This window comes from Porites lutea, chromosome 1, assembly GCF_958299795.1.
Source record: "Porites lutea chromosome 1, jaPorLute2.1, whole genome shotgun sequence".
NCBI lineage: Eukaryota > Metazoa > Cnidaria > Anthozoa > Scleractinia > Poritidae > Porites > Porites lutea.
The window spans coordinates 45675383-45691654 of NC_133201.1; the positions used below are offsets into that span (position 1 = coordinate 45675383).

Below are 16272 nucleotides of genomic sequence, written 5' to 3' on the forward strand. Positions count from 1 at the left end.
GGAGAAAGGGACAATTAAGACAAAAATAGCTTGATGAGATCTGAAAAAAAAAAAACATGACAGCGGTCGCTTAAGAAAGGTTACAACCATATGCCACGCTGCTTAATAGTTTATTTACTCAGTGTTTGCTAAGTGCCAGAGAAAAACTTAATATGACTAAAAATCTTAAGTTTCAACCGTGACACCGATCAAACTGCTACTTAGTGTCCTTATCACTCCAGGAAGGTGCCTTGTTTTCTGAAGTTTCTCTTGACCCCGCCACAAGCAAGAAAGACTCTTAACTGAAATTAACTGCCACTTTTAATGAAAACGATGAGGATAGCACATTCAAACAGACTCACCTTGACTTGTTCAAACTCTTGTGAGTGAGATAGCATGGCCAGCACTTCAGGTTCAGGCATATGAGTTTTAAACATTTCATTAAACACCTAAAGATAAGACACAAAAAAAGATTCATTAAGGTTGCTTTTAATGGGTGATGGTGGTATTCCAGATTTGAAATAGACAGAAAAACTACTTCAATTCCCTTTCATAAGGACTTGGAATCAGCGGTGAATGGAGAGATAGAAGGATAACATTCCTGCATATTCGTCATTTACACATCTCTCATAATACACCTTGCTTGCCTCCTCCCCCTCGCCCCCCCCCCCCCTAAAAAAAAAAGACAGAAAGAAAGAAATAAGAAATGCAGTATCACCAGACAACCTTTGCTTTGTTTGTTTGTTTTAATTCTCTGGGCCGGATGGTTCAAAGCTGGGTTAAGATAAGCCAGGGTTAGTGCGAAATTTGAATCCAAATTTGAAGATTTTAAAGCTAATTAAGTTTAATTCATTTTCTCTACAATTTGATGATTGGATGCTCTAAAAAGAATACATTTAAATTATCGGAGAAAATACTTTTGAACAAAAGAAAACGATACCAGATTAAAATTTAACCCCGGGTTAGCGGTAATCGGCCTTCAAACAACTAGGCCCTGGATATTAAAGTAGTCCCAAGAGAAATTAAAAACCATCCTTATGCAAAATTTTTTGAGGGGAAACAAGGTGCATCATGGGAGATGTGCAAGTGGCAAATTGACCATTTTCGAATCCCACATACTACATGACACTGTTTATTCCACAAATTCTGCATAAGTTCTAGTTTTCAAATGCTCTTTGGAGTATGCAGTCTTTCCAAGAACATTGGCAAACAGAGTGTACTATGGGGGATTCACGTATAGATGGCAAATATAATAGCGGAGGTTCCTACAGATTTGTGTTTTATACTCACCTCTATGGTATCGTATTTGATGTAAAAGTGACTGGCGGTTCTTCCGAGGTCTGTTGAGTAAAGGTAGCCGGTTCGTTGATCAAACCGGATCATCTTTGCTTTGTCCAAATGACGCGCTGCGTTTGTGATCAAGTCTCGCCGATGCTGATGCAAAAAGGGATCTTCCTATGTAAAACGCACGTTAAAAATCACATAAATTTTGTAGTTTTTTACTACCTTAGTGAATACAAGTGTTAAATTACTTCCTAATTTTGACTTGAAATTTCATTGTTAATTCATAATTTCACGTGTGAAGTTGCAAAATTGCTATGTGAACGTTTCGCATAATATCAGTGTCAAGAAGGCGTCCATTAAAGATGTCATGTCAGGGAATCAAAACACGTCGTACAAAACCTACAGCGTGTACATCTGTCAGAGCTGGCTTAAGATCAATCTACTCGCTGAGAGAATACCACTTTTAATCAGAATTTTCCAGCCAGATCAGAAGTCTATCACTAACGAGTGTGTACGGCAGAGATAAGTTTCTCGCAGAAAGTCTCAAAAAATGTTCAATTCATTTTCAAAAAGCCTTAGTCCAACCAGCCAGTTCTGACTTATGGTAAGCACTCCTAAGCACGCGAAAAAGCACAATTTTTAACAGAAAAAAAGAAAAGAATTCCTTCGGGTATTTTCTCAAAAAATTCAGAATTGTAGCCAAAATATACGCTTTTAACTCATCAGTGCGAGAAGTGAATGAAGTTCTCGATGTAATAAACATGTCAGAAACTCAGGAGTCACTGTTAGCGTAATACATCACTCATGATATCGATAAGAAATCAACTTTTTTAAGTAACGCGCCTGAAATTAATTCCTTAACAACGACTTTCTTGGTCTTTATTTTTCTGAACTTAAGATTTCAACTCCAAAACAATTGCGTACGTTTCACAAATTGAACGAGATAAAATAAGAGCAACGAAGTTCTTAAAAAAATTCGCTTAGTTCAAGTAAAGTTTTTGCTTCTGACGTCCGACACAAACCTCTTTTGTTCCATACGGGATGCCGTAAACCAGTGGATTGAGCCTCATTCGAACATAAAGGTAGGTGTAACTCAACCATTCTACAGCTTCATCGACATTAGTTACTGTGCCAAGAGCGATCTAATGGCAAGAAACAAGCAAGTTAAGCGCAATTCACAGTAAGGGTAGATATCCATGCACTGTCAAAGTAATGTATGGAAGGTCACGCGTAAACGTAAAAGTTAAACCACGCTCAACTTATAAGTTCACGCGCGGCCTTACATCGACGTCTCTATTTTATTTACGCGCGTAAGTGACAAAGTGACAAGGCAAGAAAGTTTTTTATCATTCCAACAAGAACGATACCATGCGTAAGTCGATTGTACTTTGTCCAAATACCGTTTGAAATACAATGAATAAACTATTCGATGCCCGAAAGTTACCCTATGAAGGGATTTCTTAACTTACCACAAAAACTAACTTAAAATAACTAATTTTCGAAACGTAGTCTTCATTACAGTCCAGTCTATGTTTTCTAATATGCCGTGCGAAGGCACTAAGAGATGACTTAAAAAACAAAATTCACCCTTTTCACATAAACCATAATGCACCTTGTTTACCCCGCCCCAAATTTTGCATTGCCATTGTCTTAGATTTCCCTTGGGACGACTGTAATACCCAGGAGAAATGGAAGCCATTGCTATGCAAAATCCTGGGGGTAAACAACGTGCATTGTGGTCTATGTGAAAGTGGTGAATTGACATAAAACAGCGATATCCTCATGACATAGCCCCCTAACGTGTAAGTAAAATCTGCTCACCTCAGCGTTTAAACTATCGGTAAGACTGGAGATGAACTGACTCTCGATCGGTGACTGCCTTGTGAGAAGCGAAAGGTAGTGACTGAGTTTGTCATGAGAAGTAATAATAATTCCTTCCCCTTGTTTATCAAATTGAGGCCGGCCTGCTCGACCGAAGATTTGCAGCACATCCAAGATGCCGATATCGACAAAAGAGCCTTTTTTAGCATCGTAAACTTGTGTACCCTAAAGTTGGAAAAAATATATAAGAAAGCATTTTACAAGAGATTACTGAAGAGTTAAATCCTACCCTGCCAGCAGAGGTTTCTCTCTCGCATTGCTTTTTGCGTTTACGAAGTCGTTCGCGTGACTTGTCAGTGGCGTAGTTACTAACGCGACTGACAAGCGACGCGAACGACTTCGTAATTGCTAAAAGTTATGCAAGAGACAACCTCTGCTCGCAGGGTAGTTAAATTCTAGCGACTAGCACTGCAATAAATATAGGCTTTCCTTAAAACAAAAAATGGCTTCTTTTTTTATAAAAATTTCGAATCCACACTCTTTTATACAAAAAATTAATTGTACTGCAAATTCAAACTACAAGTCAAACAATAGTACCATAGTATTTAACAAACCAAACATCTAAACTGAGTTCAACTTAGCAAAGACGTTGAATTCAAGCGACGCTGTAACTACTGTATGTCAAGAAGATAGGCAGCACAACAAAAAAAAAACAACAACAACTACCAAGCAAACGAACGAACACATTTTAACCTGGCTTCTGCAAGAACCTTTAGCAGCTGCTGCGAACCCTTTCGTAACCTGAGGTGATCAATATCCAATTCTCCATACAATAACAGAGCATAATAAACATGAAGGCCATGAGAAAAGCGGAATTCAAATTGTCTCAACAACTCATAATGGTATAAATTGTAGGGAGCATGGAGTGCGCAAAACGATAGGGCTGTAAGGAGTCAAAGGCGCGACGGCCAACCAATTAACCGCTCCCGGTGCACTGGTGTCACAGAAATCATGGGTTCGAATCCCGTCCCAGCTTGTTTTATGTTAGCTTCTCTTTCCGCAACCGCTTAATTTACTACACTGTAGATAACTGCGATAAATTTTCTCGTGTTCAATGATTGTTATAGTGTCTCATGACATGAGTATCTGACCTTGATGACCACAGCGTGAGCAGGCAGATTGACACCCCAGGCCAGGGTAGCAGTGCAGACTAGTACACGGATCAGGCCTCGTGAAAAAAGTTGTTCCACCATGGTGCGGTCCTGTCTCAGCATGCCAGCATGATGAATACTGAATCCGTCTGGAAATAGCTCGCGCAGCTGTTTGTTCCTTGATCTCATCACCTGTGAATTACACCCATCATCGATGAGCAAAGAAGTCAATAGCATGAAGTAAGTCGGTCCGTTGACCAATCAAAGTCGTTTTTAGTGTCGTCGCGAAACGCTCCTCGACAGTAAAAACGCCTGTGTAGCAAGACTAACCCTAACCCAAAGCGCTAACTTAATATGAGAAGGAGATGCCCATATCACTAGGGTTTTGGGAATTGGGATGCCTAAAACGCGGAGATGCCAATATCACTGTAACACCGCAACACCAAGAAACTACCCAATATCCAGATGATTCGTGACAAATAAGTCACAAACAATTGGCCGTAATGATCAATGACGATAAACTTCATTGGAAGACATAAGTATCTGAAAACTTTTTTACTCCAGTAACAGATACAACCAGTTCATTTGGGAATATTCCCAGTCCGCTCACGAGATTCCGGTTGTTTACAATCTCGTTCCTAGGGTTAGATCTCTGAGTAGGCCTGGGACCAAGGCTTGGTTGACCACGGTAATATGACAGGAATGGTACACATTCTCAACACACTATTTCTTATTTTGGCAGTTAGACTGACGTAGGTGGGCTCTGAGAAACCTTACCAGCCACGTCATGCGGTTAATAAAGATATCCTTAAAAATACTCAGATAAGACATAACTGTGTTTCTTTTCGAACGGAGCTGTAGAGAGTATAAAAAACCTTTGAATAACAACTGTGAGAAAGTACCAAACGAGCGCGCACAAAGTTAGTTTATTATATACCTGTTTTTCAGCGGCTCCATACTCTGGACTCGGCTCAGCCCGGAAAAGCGTAGCGTCTCCCTGATTGTTTGCCATTTCTCGTAATGTCAGCGCTGTTTTGACGGTGGCATTTCGCGCATGCACAAAAACCATCACCTGGCAATTAAAAAAATAAATTAATATATCGCCTTATATTTCACATTCCAACACTCAATGAATTATACTGTTGCTTAACCATTCATCACAAAAATTGTTGTCCTGTAGAAGACGCTTCAACGTTTCTTGTCTTCAACTGGTGAGCCTGTTTCACATGACCCAAATTTCGTTGGTCAATGTAAACTTTTTCTTACCTGGTGTCCCTGTTGCACATTGTCCAAGACCTTCTCATAGCAAACTGTATCCATGTCATGCAGCTGTTTGACGTGACCCGCGCTCTTGATCCCGATAAAGGTCTGCCCGAGAGGAACGGGCCGAAAACGCCCGTCAAAGAAAAATAGACCCTCATAAGGGTTGACCCGAAGAAAGTTTGCTACGTCAATGTAGTTTGGCAGAGTCGCGGACAAACCAACAATACGGATCATGCTTTGAGATGACTCCACCTGTGTGGACACAAAGTAACGCAACTGAGTTCAATATCAAGACGTGGCGATAACTGATAATGCTTAAAAGAACCTTGGCATCCCGCAGTCGCGTGACCCGCTTTATGCGAAAATTGAGGCAAAGAGATGAAACGAGCACGAGAAAATTACAAAATACTATTTCAATGTATGAAAAATTGTAGGGGGTTGTATGGAAAACTTGCTGGACCGCAAGGCATGTAGCCCAACGAATTTTTCCATTGATACATATAGTGTTTTCTCCGTTACTCAAACTACAAAGGAAGACACGACCACAGTATACTCTCACAATAAAATTACATCAGTAAGGGACCTTAAGGGTTTAAACGTTTCTGTCTCTGTTATCCCAAAATTTGGCATGAGCTACAACAGGTCGCACGTTACCATTAGCTGCAGAGGGCCTACCACGACTAGTACTAAAAAGAAGTAGAAGAGCAGTTAGCTTGTCCTACTAGCTAGTTTACAGGCACTCCATGACTCGAATTAGAAGAGGGTAACTAATTGCAAGGCTACTGACAAGCGTGGGGTTGACCATGAATTTACACCAGGACTACAGAAAAATCTAAACGGAAAATTGCAAGATCCCCGGATGAGCATAGCGTATAGTAAGAGAAAATAACTCAGGTTACTGAGTGGTAATGGCGGGAACTAAACCTAGCTCTGGTCGTCCTTGTAGTCTAACTCCTGACTTTTACTTCAAGGCAGTGTTGCTAGATTTGCTTTTAATTATAAAACCTTAAGTTTTGTGCTTTTAAGAAATGTTAAAGGAAGACACGACCACAGTATACTCTCAAGCATGCAGCAACGTTCTTTCTGAACAATGAACCTCTTCTCCTTTAAAATGATCAGTAAGTTCACCTGTCGAAGGGTCCTTGCTACCAAACACTCGATCACTGAACCTCTGTCATCATGCAAGAGATGCACCTCATCAATAATCAACAACTTCACAAGCTGCGCTAGGGCCACGTCCCCCGTGCTCTTACGCGTCACCACGTCCCATTTTTCAGGCGTGGTTACTAACATCTATGGACAGAAAGAGAGCCATTAAAATTTAAACCCTGGCTTACACGTTATCCTGTTCTTGACATCCTTGTTTAGTAAGTATTTCATTTATTAGCGTCTTGCCTGCTTTTCCCGGTCATCAGTAAGAGATCTTACTGATCCAATAAATTTTTGGCGAACAGAAGACGAAAAGAGCTGAAATACACCTCGCAGCAACCCATTTTTACATTAACTGTAAGGTGGTAGATACCCAAACACATCACGATGAATAATTTCCTTTGTCTTTCGCTTTTCAATTTGTTACTAGTTTCGGTATTCTTAACCGATTTGCGTTTAGAACTAACAAATGTATTGCACTACCCTTGAATGAAAGGGAGTATGTTACCTGAGTCTTGAGGATCTCAGCTTTTGTGAGTTGCATATCTCCAGTGAGTTCACGGACTGCGATTCCCAGAGAAGACAGTCGCTTGCCAAAGTTCTGGACCATCTCAGCTGCAAGGGCTTTCATGGGAGCTACGTAGATGATCTAAACAAACAAGCAAACGATATAATGTCAGGGGTTTTAGGCTAAGCAGCTCTCCGAACGAGGTTAAGTTTATTGACCAAGACCCTCACTGGTACTCTATTAGGATTAAAGGGGCTATTCAAATAATACTTAAGCCTAACAACATGAACAGGGACAGTGGAATGAAGCGTGGATGCCTACGATCAGACATCACAACAGCCGATCGATACCACTGACCGCTGAGAGAACGGTTTCCTCCTTGGATGGAAACCTACCAACCATGAATGAGGTTCGTGATACACCAATCACGAGGAAACACGGTGGTACTAATAGTCCTACTCAGTGATTCTACACTATCGCCTGATGAAGACCAGCAGTACGCGGTCAGAACGTTGCCAAAAATGATAAATGATAAATGAAACCCTTTCAATTACATGAAAATGGAGTTTAGTTCCCAGCGGAGTGAAATGCTGTAAAACAGTACGGATATAAACATCACCAAGTATCGTACTGCATGCTGCCAAAGATGCTTTTTTCTACAGAGCAACTAAGATTTGGAACTCCTTAGATAAATCACTAAAAACATCATGAGACTTTTAAGAGATCAGTTAAGGACTATTTGTTACAGAAATTTCTTTTTAATCAATTTTAAGTTTTTTTACTACTTAAATTTTTCTTTCTTCTTCAGATGAAGACATGTACATTAACATAGAATCCACCTACTCCTCTCCTAATTCAAATTATTCAAGTCGACTGCGTATGAGTTAGCTGAAGCAGCTAAGTGCATTTACACTATAAACATAACAATTACCATTTCCATCGATTTACTAGTTTACATGTACTCCCTTATTTTTCTTAAGGATTGTTGAGCGAGCGAATTATGCCAGCAAGAGTAAAAATCACTACCCGCGAGATCGGTGATGCAAGAGGGAGGACAGAAAATAAGAATGAAAATGTCTTTCGTTTTCTCTCCTTCTGCGTGGACAACTTCCACACTGGAGGAGATTTTCATGTGGGTTCGCGTTTTTCGCTCTTTGCACTATCCATGAGGAAAAGAAGTGACTACTCATAGTCTGTCCATTTACCATTTACCTTGAATTTATCTTTCTTGATGACTCCTTCTTCAATATTCTGCTTTATCTCCCTTAGGATTGTCAACATGGCAATGTTGGTTTTGCCCGCTCCCGTTGGAGCAGAAATCAGAAGATTTTCATTTGTATTATAAGCTGTATCAAACACAATTGACTGGATCCTATTCAGTTTCTTCATGCCTTGGAATCCCATCCGTCCAATCTAAAAAACAATTGAGATTGAAAAAAACAAAAAAAACAAAAAACAGTTGAGATTGGTCACGTAGTCGAATACTAAGTCACCAATGATAAATGGTAAAAGCAACTTTTTAGTCTGTACATAGCCTAAGGAAACAGCCGACATTTACCGACGCCACCAGCAGGAAGCTTTAGCAACGACGACGGCGACGGCAGAGAGGACGTCAAAAAAGAAATAGGTTTATTACGCAAAACAACAAGTTTGCACTGGCATCACGCTTTTTTGTACATTTCTTTACCGTCCTTGCACGACTACGACGTGAAAATGCCTACTGCAAGTTTTATGGAGGACGTAAAAAAGCAACGACGAATCCCTTTTTCTCTCTCTAAACTTGAGTGCAGTCCTCTAGAAATCAACTCCAGGGAAATTCGCCTACACTTGCCATTTTCAGTATATTGGAATAAACGCGACAAAGTTTGAAAAAACGGGAATTCATTTTAAAACTGACGTTTTCGCTGCCGTTGCCGTCGTCAATGCTAAAGCTTCCTACTGAAAGTTTGAGGAACGAGTGCAGAAATCCCATCCTGATGACGTGTCACTACCTAGATCTGGGCAGCGCCACTGATTAGTCGTGCCTTGTGGGAAATCTGCGTCATCCAATCTGAAGTACAACCCACCTCATCCAATGACGAAATAGGGATTGGCGTTTCGCCTTCCCTCGGTGGCACAGGAGTGTTAGGTGGAATGACAACCTCCTCAAACATTTTTGTGTTTTTACGTTTAGCGTCCGCTGGTAAGGCGATCTGTCAGAGAAAGAGCAGAATTACATATAGAAAGTAATTTTAATTACACCATTTGATCCAGTTATCTTGTTGCAACGATAAACCTTAAAGTTGTTACTGTTTCAGGAGTACGCGTGGTTTGGATAAGCATTTCACACTTACACCAATCATATTTCAAGAGCACTCCCTGCATCAGCATACCTGTAAATTCTAGTCGGGGAAAGGTAAGATGTACCGCAGCAGCACTGGAACACAAGCTCTGGTTTGACGTAAAGTTATGGTGCGTAGTGTTATTTAGCAATTATTCCTCGAGCTCTAAGTCAATAGCCCATGAGGCCGAAGGCCGAATGGGCTATTGACTCAGAGGCCATGAGGGCGAGAGGAATAATTGTTTCAGTAAAATCCAACTAGCTGGTCAAAAATATCAGGCCGGAAAAAGGAAATTTAACTAGCAAAACGCGATTCAGCCGCTATTGTTTTAGTTTTCAAAGCTGACGCCTTTCGCTACTAGTGCGCTATAACATAATTATAGCCCAGTAGTAGCTCAGCCAATCAGAACTCAGCATTGATAATAGACTAGTAGTTAGATTTTACTAAAGTAAGTTATACGTAGTTTATGCAGGGCGCATTATTTCTCCCAGAACAGACCCTACATATTTATTGAACGAAACTGAAAGAATAGAGGTGGCGATTTCGTTGGTGGCGAGATAGTTTAATGGAGAGGTAACCAGAAACACGAGGGCGACATTCCAGAAAGGAACAAAGTAAAAGGCTTATTCATAAGCTTATTTAAAAGCAGGCAACTCTCAAACTCTCAAATATTGTATAGATCGACGCTTTATACACTAACAAAAAAAATTATTGTAGTTTCAACAATTAGGGGTCGGTGGATATGAATATAGTTATGAAGCAAACGAAACAATATGCCGCTCCCGTCCTTAAACAGCGGGCAAGTTCTCTGAGACGAGGGGGAAGAATGGGGGTGGGAAACAGGAAAAAAACGGAAAGAGCTCTCCCCCTCTTTACCCAGAGCGCCTCCGCCCCCCCTCCCCTCCCCCTCAGAGAGCTTGCTCCCAGGCTACTCTCGTCCTTATTTTGCTTCCTACTTGGAAGTTAAGGCAGTGTGCATAACGTGTGATTCTTAAGATGTTACCATTCAAATGAAACCTCTTCAGCAGTACTTTCACATGGTACTATATGTTTAGAATGTAGTTCTAACTTCTGAGTCTGTGGATGAAGTCCTACATGTATGGTGTGAAAAATCAAATGAAAACTCTTCAGCAGTGCTTTTGCTTGGAGCTATTCATCTCTTATGATTTTGATTTCCATTTTCGCCAAAATTAAATGCATATTGGGAGTGAGAGGATTAATCTGCATCGTGCAATACCTTGGTGTCTGAAATGAAGGCTGTAGCGCGTTGTGTCTCAGCCAAAGCATCAAACACGTGCGGGTAAACATGACCCGTGTGCATGCTCCGTTTTGGTCGTGATAATAATGGCGCAGTGGCTGCTGCCTGAAGAGCAATCTCTCTAAAAAAAAAAGAAAACAACAGCAAAAATAAACACACAAAGTTAATGCCATCAAGTATTCCAGTGCAGTAGGTAAAGGAGTACCACGAGCTAATCTGGCGGCCCACACGCCGACCATTGTTTTTGCTCAAATGCAAACTCCTTTTGCTACAGAGGAAACTAAATCACCCACACCATACCCTGGGGGCCAGAGACTTAAATAGGCTGATTTGGCAAGAGAACGGGAACGTCACTTGACGACGGCGCGTCCAAATCAAACAAGTAATTTGACCAATAGCAGAGCGGCAAATTGGGCACCGGAAGTCGTGTGTAGTAATTTCCGCGCGCTTTCCCGTCGTCAACTGACGTTCCTGTTCTGTTACTAAATTAGCCTAATGAATAAATTCCCCACTCCACAAAAGAACATACCCCCATTATAGCGGCATAGTTTTCTCAGTCCCCTGGCACTTCATTGTACTGAGAAGAATGTCAACCAAATAAAGCAACATATTATTATCGCCGCCCGGTTAGCTCAATGGTATAAGCGCCGGTCTGCTGAACGGGAGGTCACGGGTTCAAGCCCCGGCCGTACCAACACTCAGGGTCTTTAAATAACTGAGGAGAAAGTGCTGCCATTGTAAAGAGTAGGGCACGTAGTGCACGATGTAGTGATCTATCTCACTTTCACACTCCCCCAACCAGTGATGTAAATTATCCCTGAAAAGCCCTGAGGGGAGTGGATAATAAGATACATGTATTTACAATTGTATACCTCTGTGCTTTCATGGAGTCAGGATCAAAACCAACCGCTCTGAGATAGGTTTCTTGATCAAGTTCTTGCTCATCTGATGCGGCATTTCTGTCTCGGCGAGCCTGACGTCTCTCCTCTTTCCGTTCCTCTTTTCTTACTTGTCGCATCAACTGCTTCTCTTGCTCAGACTGACAAGCGTAGTAAATAAAGAAGATTAACAGTACGGAGCAGTGGAAACCGGTCGTTCCGATACAAACTGAAGTTGGTTCGGTACAAATCTCGGGTCTGTTCGATTCAGTCGAGGTCGTTTCAATAGAACCAGGGGCACCCATCGAGAATATAGTTCAAAACCACTTAAACATAGCATTGTTGAACGTATTTTAGTATTTATGCACCTGTCAATGTAAATCCCGTGGGGGAGGGGGGGGGAGTGCGGGCAAGGGGCCGGGATTTGATGCCTGAGACTATCCCCCTGTCGGGCTTTTGATCGTGCGAAGCGACCCCGGGGTCGGGACATTTGACTTTGACCGATAGAAGCCTGGTATCAATTCAGAAGCGGTAACCAAGTCCGTCCCTCGAGGCTTTCTGAAAGTCACGCTGTTGGAGAAAGTTATGAAGTTTTCATTTGTTTTAATCGCCATAATCCGATACTTTACATGTACATCTAAACAGATAATGTCTATTTTGAGAAAGTTTTTATCTTCAAGTTCCCATCTGATTGTAAACCTCGATTAAAATCGAATTCTACCATGAAAGTCAGAGGGTTTTTACAGGTCACTGATCCGACCTGTTCCGACATGTTGAGCCGATGTTATAAAGCATTTTACGTTTCATTAATATCATAGCACGGTCAATCTTCCTGGAGTGATTATGTTGTTCAAAATAAGAGATGCTAGTGGAGAGAGAGAAATACTTAATTACAGCAAGTAATTTAACGGAGCTTACGTTAACCTTAAATAAAAGTAGTAAGAACGTACTTTTGAGACGTTCTTTCATTCATTTTATATAGTATTATAGTATTGTTTGTTTAGATTTTTCCCCTGGGGTGGGGGCTTTTTTGACACTTTTGATTGACCTTTCGTTTCCCACCCAGGGGAATTTGATCAAAAAATTTTAAAATTTGTCAAATCCCCACCCCTTGCCCATACTCCCCCCCCCCCACCCCCAAGGGGTTTACATTGATAGGTGCATTAAACAGTAGATATAGGCATACATGTATTTTTATCCCCTAAAGATTTTTCATCTGCTCGGATTTCCTAGCTGAAAGTCTTGTGATCCGAAAATTATAGGGATCAAAACTTAACTTTTCGAAAATTTCAGCAAGACAAGAAAAAAGGCTTCCAAAAATTCAAGGTAACCTTTTAGGGTAAAAATCCGCAATTATAAAAAAATGGGCAATTATACCATTTTTTAGAAGTTCGAAAATCCTAGGAGAGGCAGGCAAGCAAGAAATTTTACAACAAATGTTCCGAAAATTCTAGATCTCAAATCGTCTTTGGAACAGATATTTTCCAAAAATTGACGTTGGGTGCCCCTGATAGAACTAAGGAACATCGTTTAACATTTAAAGATGTGGTCAGTCTCTAGCAACTTTCAAATAAATGCTTCTACAAAACGAAAGGAAGGTTAGCCCCGCTCAAAAACAAGTTACCCGATATAGTTTTGTCTCGTTTCGCTGGCTACAAGGAATGCTGGAGCGCCAAAATCATCTGAGTGAGTCTGAGAGTTTTCAACAGAAGCCTGAATAGCGGGGGTTCCAATGGAGACACTCAGGCAGGTTTGAGGGCTCGAGCGCGAAGCGCAAGACACGCGAGCGGATTCCTCTCTCATACCTAACGCTTCACTTTTGGGCTTTAGAAGTCTGAAACTCGTCTGAGTGCCCCCATGAACGCCTGCTATGCAGGGTTATGATCAAGGCGAATAGGTATTGGCCAAATTCTTTTAATGTGGCTAAATGTAACTTAGGCGAGGTTAAACACGAGACAATGCTGGCCATCGGGCTCCACCACTAACCGTATGTAGGGCGGTCTTGGGGTTTAGCAGGGCCTTAGTGATCTTACAGTGCTGTCGCAGGAGTCAATCATTTTGCTCACGTTGCTTTTGCGTGTAGTAGTTATAGTTGTTTTTGGTTTAACTGCATTAAAATATAACTTGGAGATGATTTTATTAACTCCAGAAATAATAGTTGTGAAGCGTGCTCCAACTTAACAGTGTACATATATGAGATTTCTTTAATTCTAAACATTATTGTAGTTACCTGGACAGTTACTTGACATCCATATGATGGTTTGTTTGACTGCCCTGGAGGCTTAACTCTACCATTCCCTGTAATGTGGACAACAAACATTGAACAATGTCGGCGTCTAATGTTACATGCATGATCAAGGATGTACACAATGCATTAGTAGCAGCTTCGTGACATTGAAATATGCATTAAAAATGTTTTGCCCACCAAAAAATTGAAATGTTCTATTGTTAGTTTTAGTGGGGTAAGATAGTGGGTTCAAAAGAGAAGGAGGCCCACACGGCCGGAGTGGGGGCCTGTTTCTCAAAAATCACGGAAATTAACGGCCCGGATTGAGGTTTCAAGAGTTTTACAGATAACACGATAAAATTATCAACTAACAAAACAAAATGAACTGGTTTCTTAACTAGGACTGCCCTTTTATTCTTAAGATTTTGATTTGAATACGGTGTGGCACGAAATTTGTGCGGGTTCTAATTTTTGCGATTTTTGCGTCTTTTTCAGCGATCCGCAAAAATAAGTTCCCGCAAAGAAAAATTACCGCAAATATTATTCCCGCAAAAATTTACAAAATATTCTCTAAGTTAAATTCACTACACAAAAATACAGTACTAAGAAATCGTGTCTGTTCAATTACGACTTGTCTCTTTCGTTCAGAAACAAAGCGGTGTACAATGAAATATCGACGCACACCGTAGTATTGTTTGAAAATATGCATTTCTATTGTACGTACTCAATAAAAACGAAAATATTGTCAACGCTGGGTACTGGGTACTTTCTGAAAATCGCAAAAATTAATTCCCAGCCTGAAAAACCAATCTGCCCTAATCGCAAAAATTAGTTCCTGCAAAACACAAAAAATCGCTAATGATCTGCAAAAATAAACTCCTGCAAAAATTTCGGGCCACACAGTATTAAATTCTGGGCCCAAAAAGTTGCAGGGACTTTCAAGAAACGGGTCCAAAATTCCAGTTTCTGTAGCACAAAGCACCTAGGAGTACCACTACTCCCTCCTGCATGGGATGTTAGACCACTGAAGGGTTACCCCCAGCAGAATTTTCACTACCAGTCCCCATTTATCACCAGTGGAGCAAATTAAGTTTTTCATCAAAGGAAACAACCTAATGGGCAAGGTTTGACCACAGTCCTACAGACACGAAGTTCAAGGTGTTAATCTCCTCAGTCGCCATGTTACATGTACCTCTCACTATAGTATGGGCCCAGTTCAATAATGACAAAAATTTCAGCATTCTACTGAATGAGCTGTTTAGTGAATGGTTTAAGTGCCAAGACAGTATCTGGAATGTCATAGGTTTCAATTCATTCTTTTTAATACACGCCTGAAAATGCTACCAATGATGGACAAGGTATTTTATGATTTATACCTCTAAAACTTTTCCACCAAAAATATAAATACTGATATACTTTTTACTTTTCAATTTTCTGAAATTTAAGATCAACAACCCATCATTGCTCCTCTTTTTGCCTAATATCTTATAAAGTATCAGCTTCAAAAGGGGAGAATCAAATGTTGAGGCTCTTACTTTTGAAAATGTTGTACCCTGTGGGTAAGTTATGATCTGTTATTATTGATCAGTGCAGGTTGAAAAATATTCAGTAGGATAATTATAGTCATTGATAATATTGAAATGCCTACAAGCAGAGGCAACATTTTCAACCTGTTATTAACATACCTTGGTTTTCTATCAAATCACCTGCACTTTCAGACGTTGCTATGACTATTCTGTGTCTGTCTGCCAAGAGAGTTTGAATAAATTCAAATCGATCGAAACCAAGAAGTTCAAACAAGTCATTCTGAATGGCAGCATTATCTTTATCAGAGGCAAGAATGTCAAAAACTGCTGAACAAAGATCAAGGACTGAAACACCACTGGAGCTGTTGGCAAAATACATCTCACACTGATCTCTGAGCCAAGAACCGTTTATATCATCCTTTCTATTAGCTGCCTCACTTGATGGCTTGTCTCTTAACTCAGTTGGTTCTTCCCTGACTGATGCCAAACCACTGTTAACATAAGCATCTTCATCCTCAGAATCAGATAGCAAAGCCTCATCAAGTGAAAGGTCTTTCTTTTGCAATGGTGAAAATTTTATATCACTTCCAAATTCTTTAACAGGTTCCTCTTTTTTTTCTTGACTTCTTTTGTTGATAGTGGCTAAGCAGTTTTCAGAGAGAAGTGAAATTAAGCTGTGGACAATGTGACAAGCCTTGGTAGCTGATGAAGCTGGGAAGGCTCCAAAAAAATTCCTAAGTTTTGTACTTTCACTCTTTCCAATGTGATCAGCCTCCTTTAAAGTTACAAAAATGAATACTGAAGCACTTTCCACAGCCTCTCCACATGTATCTTTGCCAACTAGACAGATAAAAAAAAAGACAAAATATATGGTTAACCCCAATAATGCACTTAAAACACCCTTAAG

The 16272-nt window shown here is 40.5% G+C and overlaps 1 protein-coding gene across 1 annotated transcript in view; it reads right to left on the reverse strand.

Annotated features, from left to right (window-relative positions):
• LOC140952639 (activating signal cointegrator 1 complex subunit 3-like) overlaps positions 1 to 16272 on the reverse strand; it is a 35821-nt gene that overhangs the window by 16988 nt on the left and 2561 nt on the right. Inside the window, exons 3-17 of the mRNA XM_073402076.1 lie at positions 15525 to 16205; positions 13843 to 13910; positions 11607 to 11773; positions 10714 to 10855; positions 9222 to 9347; positions 8368 to 8568; positions 7156 to 7296; positions 6627 to 6791; positions 5502 to 5750; positions 5173 to 5307; positions 4236 to 4427; positions 3085 to 3309; positions 2286 to 2405; positions 1270 to 1434; positions 342 to 428 (exon numbers count right to left, since the gene is read on the reverse strand). Coding sequence (XP_073258177.1) covers positions 342 to 428; positions 1270 to 1434; positions 2286 to 2405; positions 3085 to 3309; positions 4236 to 4427; positions 5173 to 5307; positions 5502 to 5750; positions 6627 to 6791; positions 7156 to 7296; positions 8368 to 8568; positions 9222 to 9347; positions 10714 to 10855; positions 11607 to 11773; positions 13843 to 13910; positions 15525 to 16205 — 2864 coding nt within the window. The remainder of the gene's footprint in view (positions 1 to 341; positions 429 to 1269; positions 1435 to 2285; positions 2406 to 3084; positions 3310 to 4235; positions 4428 to 5172; positions 5308 to 5501; positions 5751 to 6626; positions 6792 to 7155; positions 7297 to 8367; positions 8569 to 9221; positions 9348 to 10713; positions 10856 to 11606; positions 11774 to 13842; positions 13911 to 15524; positions 16206 to 16272) is intronic.